Genomic DNA, 17,148 nt, shown 5'->3' with positions numbered 1-17,148 from the left:
TGTAACTAAGTCACTTCCAGTGTTTTAGATATTCGAAGCAAAAAGGTTTCCTTATTTAAATTCACAGGACTACAATACTGATGGCTCCAATTTTATGGCAAGAAAAAAAATCTGGATTTTTCATTTATTAATAAATCCCCAAGTTCCAGTGATACCCTTCCTGACACTCTTCACCTAGTGTGATGTACATGAAAATCCAAAACTGATATGCTTTCCCAAACAAAATTAAAATACCAATGAAGAATTACGTTTTACATTATAAATCATCAAATAAGAAATGGGATCAATTGTCATGCAAAGGAGTGATGGACTGTTTGAACACCAAACACTATGAAGTAATTATGGAATGTTAGCAGCAACACACTGACAAAAAAATAATTTTACCCTTACTTTGCAGTATCAGACATGTATGTTAAACTAAATTAAATATTAAACAGTGAACATGTGATTAAAATGTAAATCGTATATTCCAAAGTTTGAGACATGCCTGCCAACAAGACTTTGTCATACACCGCATGTTGCTCTCACCAAGTCCATCACTGTTGCTCTCACCTAACCCTAACAGTACTAACTTTGGCATGTTGAAAAAATTTCTGGTCTTACCTGGGCAGTTTTCTTCATCTGAATAGTCTCTGCAGTCATACTGACTATCACACCTTGCTTGTAATGGTATACAAGACTTATCTCTACATGTCCATTCACTAGGTCCACATGCTAAAATAAAAAAATTAATATATGCCTCAACTTACAGATCAGCCCAGGGGGTCTTATCATTGTATCACACTTTATGTATACATATGCAAGTAAGATTAGTTTTCTGTATGAATCTATAACATACTGTACATACTCGTTTGCATGATCTATATGTTTGTGTTGTTTAGTGGTTCTTCAATGCTATATGTTTCTACTTCATTAAAGACATTCCTCTAACATTACAGGCTAGCCCTATGAAAGCTACAAATTTCCACTTACTAAACTGGGTAACAGTATACCTTAAATATTAATCAATGATAATATAAATGGTTATTTATAATGCCTAAGCTAACATTAAACAAATATACAGTTTAAATTCTTTATTTTGAAGTTTCGTTGGTACTCTGGAGCCATTTTGAAATTCAGCTAAAATGTGCAGAAAGCCATGGACATATAAAACTTTATAAAAAAAAAAAAAACCCACACACATAAGAAAATACAATATCAAAATCTACAAAAAAATTCTGGGAGGATATAAGAAATATATTTACAGTATGCGCAGTGGAAATGGGTTGCCACTAAGATTCAAGGATGACCCATTTAATCTAATCAAAATATATAGATATAACAAAATTATGAGTTCTTGCAAACTGGTAGTTGATAAGGCAGTCCCTGGGTTACGACAGGGGTTCCATTCCTGAGATGCATTGTAAGCCGAAAATCGTCGTTGGCTGGAACATCGTCAAAAATCCTAAGAAAACCTTACTTTTAATGCTTTTGGGTGAATTAAAAACTATGTAAACTACATTCTTATTTCACATTTTTCATTGACTATTTTGCATTTATGGAGTCATATTTCTTCTGCCAGGTCAGTGTTGTAAGTGTCGTAACCCTGGAACATGCGTTGTAAACCTGGAAATAATTTCTGATAAATATAATTGAAAAGCGTTGTAACCTCAGAATGTTGTAAGTTGAACCCGTCGTAAGGCGGGGACTGCCTTATTAGTACAGCACTTTAAGATCATCTCCACTTATGGGCACATTACACAAATTTTCAAAGTAACCTGTTATTGTTGGCAGGAGAGGTCTCCTGTGACGTGGCTGTTCATGCACTGCACTGACAGCTCTAGTTTGATAAATTTGAAAGGAAAGATTCTCAATCCTAGAAGCTATATAAATTTCAAACTGTATTTGGAACATGTATTTTATAAACAATCAGCGGATAACAAGCAACCAGAAAGATTTCTTAACAATTGAGTTACTTATTTGATAGCATATTAGACTAATTCTAACCCCCCCCCCCTTGCCAAATTCTTAAAGTAAGTTTTATTTTTCCTAGGTATGAAAAAGGACAATTTTTTAGTCAATTTGTATTTTTCATAGCTAATAAACCTGTGGTCTGAACAGCAGGATAATCTTCTTATGCCAGCGGGGGAAACCACTTAAAAACAACCAAAGATTGTCAAGCAAGGAATCTGTGGCATCTGGTAACTCATACATATGCGAGGTTAAGTTACGTATATCTTAGTTTAACCAGACCACTGAGCTGATAAACAGCTCTCCTAGGGCTGGCCCTAAGGATAAGACATTTTTACGTGGCTAGGAACTAACTGGTTCCCTAGCATAGGGACCTACAGTTTATAGTGGAATCCGAACTACATTATATCGAGAAACAAATTTATATCACCAGAAATAAATATCTCTGATTCCGCATTGGCAGATCCGAGAATCAAACTTTGGACCACCAGATTGGTAGGCGAGTGCAAAAACCAGTCATCCAACGAGGAACTACGTATACAAGGAGGAAGCTGGACATTGACCAGGCATAGAATCTCGTGACGCAACAGTCTTTCTTTGACCACCTTGGAGAGTAGTTGCTTGTGCTCTCCTTCCCACCTAGTTGCTTTTTTGTCCTTGAGTTTGGTATACTGGTTTAAAATTCCACAAGAAGGTCACGGCTCAGAAATGAGGCTGTGCAGATGACTTACCTTTCTTCTGACAGGGATTGAAAAACAGACAGCAATGGAATTTATTCTTTGCCTCTTGTTGAAGAAATAAGGAACCAATTACTATTTGGATTGCTATGCAAGCACTTCCATTGAAAGCTAGTAGATTGAACTTGGGAATGAAAGAAAAAGGTATATGTCCTCCATTTCTTCCAGTTTTGTAAGAATGCATCTCTTATTATTGACTGAATGCCCAGGTTCAGAGACACATGCACCAGAAGTTGATGGTTCTCGCATGTGGGAAACCAGTCCACTTCCAAATTGTGGAAGCATGTTAGCAATCACTGACTTGAGAAGAGCTCAGCATGATCCTAACCTCTTTACATAAGACATTGCAGTAATATTGTCTAGAATGAACAAAATCAGAGTCCCCTTTAGAGGTTTCAATTTGAAAGACAGTCAACAGCACCAGGAAGCAGGTATGACACTTCCTCTGAGCAGGTGACCATCTTCCCCTAACAGACAATCCTCCCAACAGCCTCCCCAACTTATCAAGGATGTGTTTGTATGTATTATCATTCATATGTATGGTGGAGTCAGGTCGGCCTGTTTGCCAGACCCTGCTTTCCAGGCCCAGGGACCTATTCTGCTTGTTTCCTCTTGTAAATTACAGTACTTAATAAAAAATATTCCCTTCTGTGCTATTTGTAGGTTTTGCCCAAGATTTTCAGTTACGTGTTGCTACATGTTTCAAAAACATTAAATCCTTACATCTAAACACAAATTTTCTTTTAATATTTGTTTCTGACACTGAGGGGTGGTCTTATATGCCATCAAATATGATATGTTTTTATTCCATACTTATTTTATATATATATATATATATATATATATATATATATATATATATATATATATCTAGATATATATATATATATATATATTATATATACGGTATATATAATATTACACATATATATATAATATATATATATATATATATATATATATATATGATATATATATATATATATATATATACAGTGTTCCCCCCACCCCCGTATTGCGCGGGGGATGCGTACCAGACCCCCCCCCATCAATAGTTAGAATCCGCGAATATTTGGAACCCCCATAAAATCGCTAAAAACAGCCTATTTTGTTAGTTAAAACTTAAGAAAAACCACTACAAATTTTCATACTTGGTTTTTTTAATAGTTTCATCACAAAAAGTGCATTTTATTAGATGAAATGATCACAAAAACCAGGAATTTTGTGGATATTTCTCATAGAAAAATACCGCGAATGCGCGAATTTTCCGCGAATAATGTCGGGGAAACGTTCCCGAGAGAAATCCGCGAATGTGTGAGTCCGTGAATCCGGAGAACGCGAATGAATACGGGTGGTCCACTGTCTTATGTATATATATATATATATACATATAATATGTATGTATATGATATATATATATATATATATGTATATAATTTTATATATAGAATATATATTATATATATATATATTTAAATACATACATACAGTACATGATATATATATATATATAATATATATATATATATATATATATATTAGTATATATATATATTCTACATACTATTACATGTATATATATATTATATATATATTATATATATATTATATATATATATATATATATATATATATATATAATATTATATATCATATATATATATATATATATATATATTATATACTGAATATATATATACTGGCCAGCTTCCTCAGTCCTTTATATAATATTTGGTTAACATTTTCAGATATACGTACAATAAGGAACCTAAGTACCATATAATACATTTCTTTCAGGGACACTATTTTGTTCATTTGGTTTATATTCAACATTAAGAAATTCTACTTCTCATGAAATAAAGATTAGTTGGATGATAAGCTATACTCTCAATGAACCAGTGCAATATTGGCAATTCTTTTACATTGCCCAAAACAGCCACTTGAAAAACTACAATTAACACAAAATGCCTATAATGGTAAGTTTTCTGGTCAGACATGTTTATTTCAAAGCTGATTTGCTAATAGAAAAAAATTCTTAAACATGTCTATACATATAAAAAAAAATTTATCTTCAAGTGACTTGGTTTTCAAACGAAACAGTATTACCACCCTTGCACATAAAGCATTAATTTTCCAATTACTAATCATTTTCTTAAGAAGCAGAGTTTTTAGTTATGTTTTGAAAAAAAATCTGATGGCTCTAGCGACAATAATTAGTTGTGACATGCATAAATTTCTGATCAATGTATACAAACCAACTAAACAAATAAAAGATTTAACCAAATATTATGTCAAGATCTGACAAGAATTGTTCCAACTACATTTAACACAAACTAGTATTTATTAAATAACAATTATAAAAATAACGCTTCAGTTATAAAGAGGTATTACAGAGTGGTCTGTGCCCACTGATTGTTTGCAAATTTACTTGTTCCAAATGCAGATTAGAATATATGTACAAGTTCAAAGATTAAAAATCTTACCATTCAGCAAATTACGTAGTTACAAATTTGGACTGTATATTAGATTAAATATGCCAGCCTCAAACCCTAATGGCAGTCTTTTTCAAAGTACGTAATTTAACCACTATGTTTCTTTATCACTTCTTAATGTTTAATTTTAATTCTAAAGTTTGACTGAATTTTATTGTTTTTTAGTCTTTCTGCTCACTTTCACTATGTACTTTAATCTTTCTTTCCTTGAAATTTACCTGTCTACTGAGATTACCACAATCCACCACAGTTACAATTACTTATCCATATGAAAGTTATATAAACAATTTTATTTCTTTTTGATCTTGCTTAAATTTACTCAAATGAAATGACACCTTCAGGTTAGCTATTTCTTAATGGTGGCATAAATAAATCTATCTTCTTTAAAACTATAGTCAGCATTCCCAATACCGTATACATAGTTGTAATATGATTTGACAGCTTAAAAATGGCAGCACTAATCTTGGCCTTAGAAAATACATCCTCCATTTTAATTTTGGACGAATATGAAACATGTCACTCTAACTCTAAATTCTAATTATTACCTATGCCTACTTACATCCTGCACAATTCTCCTCATCAGAGCGATCTAAACAATGCGGTGATCCATCACAATGATTTTCTTGCCGTATACAAGTTCCATCTAAGCATCTCCATTCATCAGACCTACATTCTAAAGTAAGTAAAATTTCTGTCAACCATAATGTTTCAAACATTTGACATTAACCAAAGCCAATTTCACCATAAAAAAATAAGGTGATCTAAAGAAAAAAAAAGAAAAAGACCCACGTTCATATACTGGCTGCATATATGTAGTAATTCCTTGTAGAATGTGTGATAAAATATATTACGGACAAACTGGAAAATCACTTTCGCATTGAATCAAACAGCACCAACATTCAGTGAGAACAGGTCAAATATCGAATGCATTATTTGTACATACGAGAGATTTGATCGTTCCTATTATCTGGAGTCAGGCAAGATCCTTAATGCTGGGTAGTGGCACAGTTAAAAGGAATACTGAATCTTGTTTCATCAAATCAAATAATGGAAATGTTCTAAATTTAAGTCTTGGTTTGTTTAAACTTGATGCCTTCATAATTTAAAAAAGTTGAAGATAAATATAAGCAACAAAATTAACATATTCAGTTGTATACATGTTATTGGACTTTGTATGGCTAAACTTTCGTTTCTCTTATGGTTAAGTCTGTTTTACTTTGTGACTGTTGATCTTCTATTATCCTGGAATATCTCTTTGAGTTTTACCCTTTTGACAATTAACCATCTGATATTCTTGATCTTTTTGTTTACCTTGTCACTTTCTTTTCAACTAGTATATATCATTTGCGCCTCGACAATGTCACTTTAAAGGACGAAAGCTTGGTACAAATTTCTTTCTAATATATAAATATATATAACTTGTAAGATTTTCACTCCTGGAGAGCTTAAGTTTAATCATGAAAAGTGCAGCGAGAAGACTGGAGATCATTTCTTCTTTTTATTTACACCTACGTTTTGGGAATCCTTTCCCATCTTCAGGGCTATAAATAGAATTGATTTTTACAATATTAAAGAGTATGCTAAAATAATCTAATAATCATAAGAAATATAGTTTGTCATTAAACTAAAAGAAAAATAAAAACTACAAAGTGACTTTAAGCTAAAAGTAAATTAAAACACAGAATAACTTGGTAAAATAACAGATCCAAAAGCAAAACAAAAAGTAAATATTGAAAAAATAAACAAAGACCGCGTTCTGCCAGAATTACTGTTAAGAGGTTTGGTTATTAACTGATGGAAAACAGCATAGTCAAAAGGCGATGTTAGAGTAATAAAAAAAAGAAAAGAAAAGAGGGGGAGGGAGAATCAAAATCAAAAATTAAAATTAAAATCAAAAGAATTTTTGGCTATAAGGAACCATTCAAATTCATGTAAAGCTGACATTATGAATAATAATTTCAAAATACTCTGTCAAACTGCTGATTGTCTTTCACTCCTTCTTTTAGAATCTCTTTACATCAAGAAACTGTCTCCTACCTTAAACAACCAAGCTACCTCCACACCATTACATATTGCCGAACTGCCTATTACTCACATTCTCTCTCTCTCCTTCTCTCTCTCTTCGTCACTCTCTTCATCTCTTTCTCTCTCTCTCTCTCTCCCTTCTCCTCTCATCTCTCCCCCCTTTTTTTTTTTTTTTTTTTTTCCCCTCTAAACATTTTTGCTTTTTTTTGACTATGCTGTTTTCCATCAGTTAATAACCAAACCTCTTAACAGTAAGTCTGGCAGAACGCTGTCTGTTTATTTTTTCAATATTTATTTTTTGTTTTGCTTTTGGATTTGTTATTTTACTAAGTTATTCAGTGTTTTAATTGACTTTTAGCTTAAAGTCACTTTGTAGTTTTTATTTTTCTTTTAGCTTAATGATATTTCTTATGATTATTAGGTTACTTTAGCATGCTTTTTAATATTGTAAAATTTAATTCTATTTATAGCCCTGAAGATGGTAAAGGATTCCCGAAACGTAGGTGTAAATAAAAAGAAGAAATGATCTCCAGTCTTCTTGCTATCCTCATTAACATATATATATATATATATATATATATATATATATATATATATATATATATATATATATATATATATATACATATATATATACTATATATACTATATAAATATATATATATGTGTACGTATATATATATGTGTATGTATATATATATATATATATATATATATATATATATATATATATGTATTATATGCTGAAAAAATCACAGTAGATGCACATGACTTTATGGTATAGGTGAATACCACAGGAAAAATAACAGGCAGAAATTTTTAGTTGAACCTCTTCACCTTTTAATAAGACATTCTTATTCATGGACAGAAGCACTTGTACCTATTATTTTTCTGCGGTATTTGCCGATTTTATATATAATATATAATATTTATATATATATATTATATATATATATATTCTAATTATATATATGATATACATATATATATATATATATAATTTATATATATATATATATATATATAATATATATATATATATATACACACACACACACACATATATATATATGCATATACGTATACTATATGGCATCTTCGGTATTATTTCTTTGTATCTACACTCACCATACTAAACTGATAAGCTGTGGGGGTGTAAAACACAAAGAAACTTGGCTTTGTGTCATAAGTACATTTAGTTCTAGAACTGTAAAATGGTTGCAGTACATATTTTAAATCTGTGGGCAACTGTGCAGCCGAAGCATTTCTGAGGAGAACTCACAAATACAGAATACAGACATAGCTATATTTTTTGTGTTAGTTTCAACACTATATTGATTAATTTTTGCACGATAAAACTTCCACACACAGAATACCAACCTACATTTCAAATCTGTACTCTTAATTAATACTGTGGCATTATTGTATAATATCTCTTGGGCGAAAGCAGCACAAGATCTTTACTTATTGTATCGTATTACAAAGCACACACAGCAATATCAGATTTAGATTTCTTCCATTACTGTATTGTCATATATTTCTTGCATTTGTCAACAGTTTAACTACAAATTTACAGTAATTAGAGTCAACATCAATAAGGTAATTTGTATTGCGTTAGCATGAAAGTTGATTGTTTCCATCCATTTCTACGACAAACTTCAATTTAAGCCTATCACTACAAATAAATAGAATAAATATGAATACTTGTTATAAAATGCTTTGTAGCAACGGTAGCATAACATGCAACCAAACTTTACTTACTTGTACAGCCATGGACTACACTTTCAATGTTAATTTCTCAAATAACTCACAATGCCATATATACAGAAAATAATATCCATCTGTGATACAAATCATACACAAGTTTCATAAAACTCATTTCATCTACAGATAGGATTTACTGTTAATAAACAAGACAAAAATTACCAACACAGTAAAAAGTAAAAACTAAATGAAAGTGACTCACCTTCTACACAACCTTCTTCATCGCTGTAATCTGGGCAATCAGGAACACCATTGCAGTAGTTTTCTAAGAGTATGCAAGTGCCATCACCACACTTCCACCTACCAGGATCACAAACTACACAAAAGCAGAAGTGCATGCGATCAGTAATGCACGTTGTTTTCATGTTGCTATCCTTCCCATTCCCAAAATTTATACATACCACAATAAAACTATAAATGTGCACATACACATATATGAGTTGGTGTGCATGTTTTTGTGGGTGTGTGTGCTTGATTTGCATTTCAATGTATGGACTGTCATCATAATAGATAGGTGAAGCATTCCAAACTTTCCCCAGTATTTCCCTTAGCTTGACCATGCAAAGGCAGCCCTATGAGAATTAAGCATTTTAACTCAGTGGTCTGGTTCAACTACCAAATAATAATAATAATAATAATAATAATAATAATAATAATAATAATAATAATAATAATAATAATAATAATAATAATAATAATAATAATAATAATAATAATAATCCAAGAAGAAACAGAGAGAATAAAACAAAGATTCACAGAGATCACGACAGACACAGTCAGACACCAACTAAAGAAAATGCCAAACTGGAAAGCCCCAGCTCCTGATGAAGTCCATGGATACTGGCTCAAAAACTTCAAGGCCCTACACCCACGAATAGCAGAACAACTCCAGCATTGTATCTCAAATCACCAAGCACCCAAATGGATGACCACAGGAAGAACATCCTTAGTACAAAAAGACAAGAGTAAAGGAAATATAGCCAGTAACTACAGGCCTATCACCTGCCTACCAATAATGTGGAAGTTACTAACAGGTATCATCAGTGAAAGGCTATACAATTACCTAGGGGAGACAAACACCATCCCCCACCAACAGAAAGGCTGCAGAAAGAAGTGTAGGGGCACAAAAGACCAGCTCCTGATAGACAAAATGGTAATGAAGAACAGTAGGAGAAGGAAAACCAACGTAAGCATGGCATGGATAGACTATAAGAAAGCCTTCAACATGATACCACACACATGGCTAATAGAATGCCTGAAAATATCTGGGGCAGAGGAAAACACCATCAGCTTCCTCAAAAATACAATGCGCAACTGGAATACAATACTTACAAGCTCTGGAATAAGACTAGCAGAGGTTAATATCAGGAGAGGGATCTTCCAGGGCGACTCACTGTCCCCACTACTCTTCGTAGTAGCCATGTTTCCCGTGACAAAAGTACTACAGAAGATGGATGCTGGGTACCAACTCAAGAAAAGAGGCAACAGAATTAACCATCTGATGTTCATGGACGACATCAAGCTGTATGGTAAGAGCATCAAGGAAATAGATACCCTAATCCAGACTGTAAGGATTGTATCTGGGGACATCAGGATGGAGTTTGGAATAGAAAAATGCGCCTTAGTCAACATACAAAAAGGCAAAGTAACGAGAACTGAAGGGATAAAGCTACCAGATGGGAGCAACATCAAACACATAGATGAGACAGGATACAAATACCTCGGAATAATGGAAGGAGGGGATATAAAACACCAAGAGATGAAGGACACGATCAGGAAAGAATACATGCAGAGACTCAAGGCGATACTCAAGTCAAAACTCAACGCCTGAAATATGATAAAAGCCATAAACACATGGGCAGTGCCAGTAATCAGATACAGCGCAGGAATAGTGGAATGGACGAAGGCAGAACTCCGCAGCATAGATCAGAAAACCAGGAAACATATGACAATACACAAAGCACTACGCTCAAGAGCAAATACGGACAGACTATACATAACACGAAAGGAAGGAGGGAGAGGACTACTAAGCATCGAAAACAGAGCACTGGGGCAATATCTGAAAACCAGTGAAGATGAGTGGTTCAAGAGTGCATGGGAGGAAGTATTGATAAAAGTAGACAAAGACCCAGAAATATACAGACAGGAGAATGACAAACAGAACATAGGAATGGCACAACAAACCAATGGACGGACAATACATGAGACAGACTAAAAAACTAGCCAGTAATGACATGTGGCAATGGCTACTGAGGGGAGAGCTCACGAAGGAAACTGAAGGAATGACAACAGCGGTATAAGATCAGGCCCTAAGAACCAGATATGTTCAAAGAACAATAGATGGAAATAACATCTCTCCCATATGTAGGAAGTGCAATACGAAAAATGAAACCATCAACCACTTAGCAAGTGAATGTCTGGCACTTGCACAGAACCAGTACAAAAAGAGGCATGATTCAGTAGCAAAAGGCCTCCACTGGAGCCTGTGCAAGAAACACCAGCTACCTTGCAGTAATAAGTGGTACAAGCACCAACTTGAAAGAGTGACAGAAAACAATCAGGCAAAGATCCTCTGGGACAATGGTATCAGAACAGATAGGGTGATACGTGCAAGTAAACCAGACGTGACATTGATTGACAAAATCAAGAAGAAAGTATCACTCATTGATGTCGCAATACCATGGGACACCAGAGTTGAAGAGAAAGAAAGGGAAAAAATGGATAAGTATCAAGTATCTATGAACATGATCTAAGTGACAATTCTTGGATCAATAATCCTTATTTCTGTATTTTTGTATTTATTCTATTCTGGATCATAAATTTCAAAATATAACTAGTCACCCAACTACAACACAAATATTACTGGGTGCAAAAATTATAGTAACTGTAATTAAAATAATGGAAAATGTACTCAATCTCTCTGTGTCTCTCATGTGCACAAACACACACACGCACATGGTTTGCCTTATGGTTTCATGCTTGCTCTTTGCTCTTTATTATCAACATCAATGTCATCGACTTAGGATAGCTTACAAAACTAGCAGAGATAAAATTGCTACCAGCACTCATGGTGATACAACAATAAAATCATTACATAAAGATCTGGAGAAAATATGCAGAAATTGAGAGATAATTCCAATAAATTTTTTTCTTTACTATAGATATCTATTAAAAGTATCCATTTATAAATATGGCATCTAACCAGACCAGTAAGTTAGAATTCTAAATTCTTATAGAACTGCTATACCAGAGTATCTTCCTAAAGTAGGACAGTTATCACCTTTGTAAAATGTATCATATCTTTTCCTAAAAAATTTTAATGAGTGAAATAATTTGAATTTTCATATAATATTTGTTTTATCCAGTACAAAATTCAGCTATTTGCTGAAAGCAAAAATTTTTATAATGGTTGTAACAAACAATTAAACTTTCTCAGTAAATACTATATGCATGTGTAAGTGAACTACAAGTAAGCAGATTACAGAGTACAGTAACTTGTATCTAAGAAGTGAAAAATGAAAAGTTCTATGTGCAATGAAGCATAACCAAAACAAAATAAAGCCATACAATAATGTATTTCAGAGAACTTACATAAAGGACAATTCTCTTCATCAGAACGATCAATGCAATGATAAACTTGATCACAATGAGCATCCAAAGGTACACAAGATCCATCTCTGCAACTCCATTCATTAGGGCCACAGACTATACAGATATAAGACTTTCAACGTCAGTTACCAAAAAAATCTTTGTGATTCGTTAAAATCCAAAGCCATCAATAACCCAAAGAACCTTAAAAGCAACAAAATATATAATCAAGAATAAATTAATTTTATATACTTTCTGTAAGCCATTTATGGCCCCTTTTTGTAAAAGAAATTCCGAGAATGGATGAGGGTTCCAATGATTCTTAATTCTACTAGCTTTTTTACAGCAAATTCAATTCCCTTTACTATAAAACAGAAAATACAACAACCCTTAATACAACATGGTACAAAGAAAATCTGTTAAAAAAGTAATTTCCTGGACTTATCTGGTGTTTTCTGATTTATCATCTTGTCTAAAATGTAATAAATTTCAATTCCATATCCATAACAATCACAGATGGATAGCTACAAGTTGCGCACTTGAATCATACACACCCAAGCCTCATACAGCCGTATGTTTTGGTATGAAATATTGACACAATGTCTACATTTACTTTAAGCAGATTTTGAATTGATGGATGGCAGAAGAGATTACTTTTGGAAGTGTTTACCACCCTCTTTCTATCATTTTTTGCTTCAGCTGTCAAAATAATTCTTGTCTTATAAATATATACCGTACATCAAGTGTTGAAGTGAAAAACTTGTATATAGACACAATCGAAATCCTACAAACATCAGCCTGTTTGCAAAAAAATCTTTGTTTGATCAAAAGAGCACAGTGGCACAGCATTTTGATCATGTCAATATTCTTCCTGGGAAGTTGAAAAATGGTCACTAATATTCCTGGCATTAATTTCCTATATATTGTGAACCAATCTAACCCTATAAGATCCATGCTGTCTCCTTGCCATTCCTACATCTGCAAAAGTTGTATGTCTTGCTTTGCAACTCCATTGGTAGGGAGGCTGGTTGAAAAGCTTTATCTAATTTCATTTTTGTCACAGTCTGATTATATGTGAAATATCTTAGCTCATTCAATGGACTTGATTTTGATCAACTTCATTTTTGAAAAACTTTCCCAGTAGCTCTGATAGCTTTTTATAAGTATCCTTCTCAATGTATATTTTCATTTCCTCACTCAAAATCTAGTTGGTTTGAAGAAGCTGGAGTCTGGATTTTTTTTTTTACAATGCCAATATTATGTCACACCCAGTAATAGCATGAGCAAAAAACTAAATTTTTATTTTTATTGTGACAGATCTTCATTTAACTACCTCCTGCTGCAACTGAACTTCAGAGAAATTTCTCCCTGAGAGTGATGGCTACTAAAGAAGTCTCCACAGTTTTATTAAGTAGTATTATTGAAGAGTCTACTACATGCCCATTTGAGAGGTTTGCTGATTGACCAGATAGCTAATCAAAAAAATTTTGCTCTTTCAGCCAGGTAATATATTGCATGCCATCCTTAGAATCTTCTGAATTACAAGATATTCCCCATTCTTTTTCCTGATGAACTTTGTTAAAGCTTCAGAGATCTAAAAACAAGACTGGGCTGATGACACCCATACCAGAAGAGCTAAATCTGTTATTCCCTAACCATGCAAAGTCAATCTATAGCTTTAAAGTAAAGTCTGCTTAATGCATATATTTTTTTATTCTACTGAAGAGAATAATCATGGCATTACTATAGCGTAATGTATTCTAACAAGAAGACATTTTTGAAATGAGCACAAAAGTATTACAATGTAAAATTCTATTCTTTGACTCTACATACTAGAAATTTTATTTTTCCCATCCTATAAAAAAACTTTACCTATTAGAAAATTTGAGCTTTTATGAGAAATAACTTTGAAATCTTATAAAATATCTCTACTTTAGTGGTTTAGAAGTCATTTATAAGAAAAATAAAAAAACAAAACAAAAAAAAACTCTGCCACCATCTTCCAAGATGTCTGTGGGAGCATAGCTTGGATTTATGGAAATACTATACTAATATGTTCATCAGACTGACATACAGTACAGGATACAGGGAAAATATGCCAAGTTATATGAAACATGCAAGTCTCCACTTTCTGATCCCCATAGGGGGTAGTGTTGCCATTGCACATCATTTGGTGGACTGCTGGCATTATCCAAGCATGTTTTAAGTGCTCCTTCAGCTTCTAACTGCATCCCCTTTTAGCCTTTTACTGCATCTCTATTCCAGCTTCCTTTCTTTGATCTTGTTGTCCAAAACATATAACTGGTACTTGTTAGTGCAACTTTGGAGTTTTCTTTCAGTTACACCTTAAGATGCTTGTCTCATCTCTTTCATTTTCTGGATCTCTTTATTGTTGTTGAACCACTCGAACACTCTTTTCACTGCCTTACATGCTAAGTGGCTTAGAGTGCCCCATGCTTGACTTGACAACCTTGCTTTCATAGATCACAGTCCAATTTCTGCTATTTGTTAAATTGATTGATGTTTTTGGCCTAAATTCTTTGAAAGTAAGTGAAACTGGAAATATATGTGTTTGAAATGTGAGTATCTTGATGCTTACTTGTGGATAAGGGTCTTTTATCCTCAGTAAATGTGGACATGAAGTAAACACTCTTGATCCAAAACAAACTGTTATGCCAGGTACTGTACTAGTTTGAATATAAGACACAAAATTTAAGCTCTTTCACTTTTTCTAAAATATAATCTTATTTTAATCTTAAAAATTAGAATTGTAATGTTTATATAAAATATAGTTTTACAAATATCTTCAGCATGACAGGCAGTATTTGTCTCAAAAAAATCCTCTGAATGATTATCATTATGTATAAATAATTTTAAATTTTCTACTTAGTGCAAAGCAGCTTTCCAAACATTCTGTGATTATAAGTATGCTTGGTAATTCAATATCTCCCAAGTTCCCACAAAAATACATTTTGTAAACCAAATTGTGCACAACTGTAAACAGAATACAGTTTCCAAACAACAAATTTTTGCACAATTTTTCAATAACCATATTTTTCAGAAAATCTTTTAATTTCTCAATTGAATGCCCTATAAACACCAGTGATAAAAGTATGTAAAGGCAAGTTTATTCAAATTCCACATAAGCTGGACATGCCATCATCATTGCCTCCAGTGTGTGTGTATGTGTGATGCACAAGACATGTCATATGTACTGAACTACAAGAGAGCATTATATCATTTTTCTGAATAAGCACAAAAGACTAAACTTATATTTTAAAAGAATTCAAAGAGTCATAATTATTTTTGCATGTTCATAATATAATGTTTTTGTTAAACAAGATCACATTAGTGTATATAAAAACTTCTACTGTTTTAGACTCTAACCTGAACCACAATCATCTTCATCTGTATAGTCAGGGCAGTCATACCGACCGTCACATCTTCTGTCCTCTGGGATGCATGAATCATCTTTGCATGACCATTCACCTGGACTACAAGCTATTTACAATATGGTTAGTAATGTTTTAGCTCTACTAGGCACTCAGAAGCTGAAGCACTCATTTGATCGTGATATATAAAATATTACAAATAAAGTGCATGATAATATTCAGAAAAGCTATTGTAAACCTATCAAAATATTTACATAAAAGCATAATAATCTATTACTGTGCAACCAAACTATGCCAAACATAAGAGATATGTACAACTTATGACATGACTCACACTAACATGGTAAATGACCTACCTGGAGTAGGAGGACAAACAGCTTCATCGGTATAGTCAGGGCAATCATAGTAACGATCGCAACGTTTTTCCTCTGGTATACAAGACCCATCAAGACAAGTCCACTCCCCAGGAGAACATGCTATCATGCAAAGAAAGCACAATAGTAGGGCAAATATCCTATGCCCTCCAGAATGAACAACTTTTATAAAATGTCATATGTGATACATGCACAGCGCTTTCCATACACAACCCACGTAGCATGAGTAGAGAAGCAAATACGTGTACAGTCATGTTTTATTAAACTAGGCAATATTCTATTTGCCAAGAAATGTGTTCCACTTATCTATAAAGATGAACATCCAGCACTGATACAGTAAACTAGATTGTGTGCATGTGTGAATGTCTTTTTATTGTTAGGAGGCATACAGTTAAGGTCATCCCTATAGTAAACTGCAGACTACAAGAAAAGTCAATGAATTGAATACCTTCAGTAAATGCCACATTAACACTGCAAAATACATCTCAGTATTCCAAGAGCAACAAACAAATTTGAAAACCCCAATGTTATACATAACATAGAAAATACTATATCAATGCATAAAGAAAAACAAAACCCCCTCTGGATGCAACAACTTGCAACTCACATATTATTGAAACTATTCAGCATTGAATAACTAAAGAGTTAAAGGGCTCTGGAATATATTTTCAAAATCAGCAATCCTTAACTTCATCATTCTAACATTCCAGTGACATCAACTTATGAATTACTAGCCAATACTAATTTTAATTAGTAATAACCACTTCCTTTTATGATATAATGACATAAAAGATATAATTGTGATGGAAGAACAACTAACTGGAAC

At 33.0% G+C, this 17,148-nt stretch overlaps 1 protein-coding gene across 1 annotated transcript in view; it reads right to left on the bottom strand.

Moving 5' to 3' along the window:
• Positions 1-17,148, bottom strand: part of LOC135219776 (basement membrane-specific heparan sulfate proteoglycan core protein-like) — a gene marked incomplete in the record, with an annotated part of 1,285,796 nt that overhangs the window by 804,053 nt on the left and 464,595 nt on the right. The window contains 6 exon segments of the mRNA XM_064256828.1: positions 604-714; positions 5,739-5,852; positions 9,171-9,284; positions 12,560-12,673; positions 15,944-16,057; positions 16,305-16,424. Coding sequence (XP_064112898.1) covers positions 604-714; positions 5,739-5,852; positions 9,171-9,284; positions 12,560-12,673; positions 15,944-16,057; positions 16,305-16,424 — 687 coding nt within the window.

Source organism: Macrobrachium nipponense, chromosome 1 (assembly GCF_015104395.2).
Source record: "Macrobrachium nipponense isolate FS-2020 chromosome 1, ASM1510439v2, whole genome shotgun sequence".
Taxonomy (NCBI): domain Eukaryota; kingdom Metazoa; phylum Arthropoda; class Malacostraca; order Decapoda; family Palaemonidae; genus Macrobrachium; species Macrobrachium nipponense.
The sequence above is the reverse complement of the archived record's forward strand: the minus strand, read 5'-3'. Positions and strand labels throughout refer to the sequence as shown.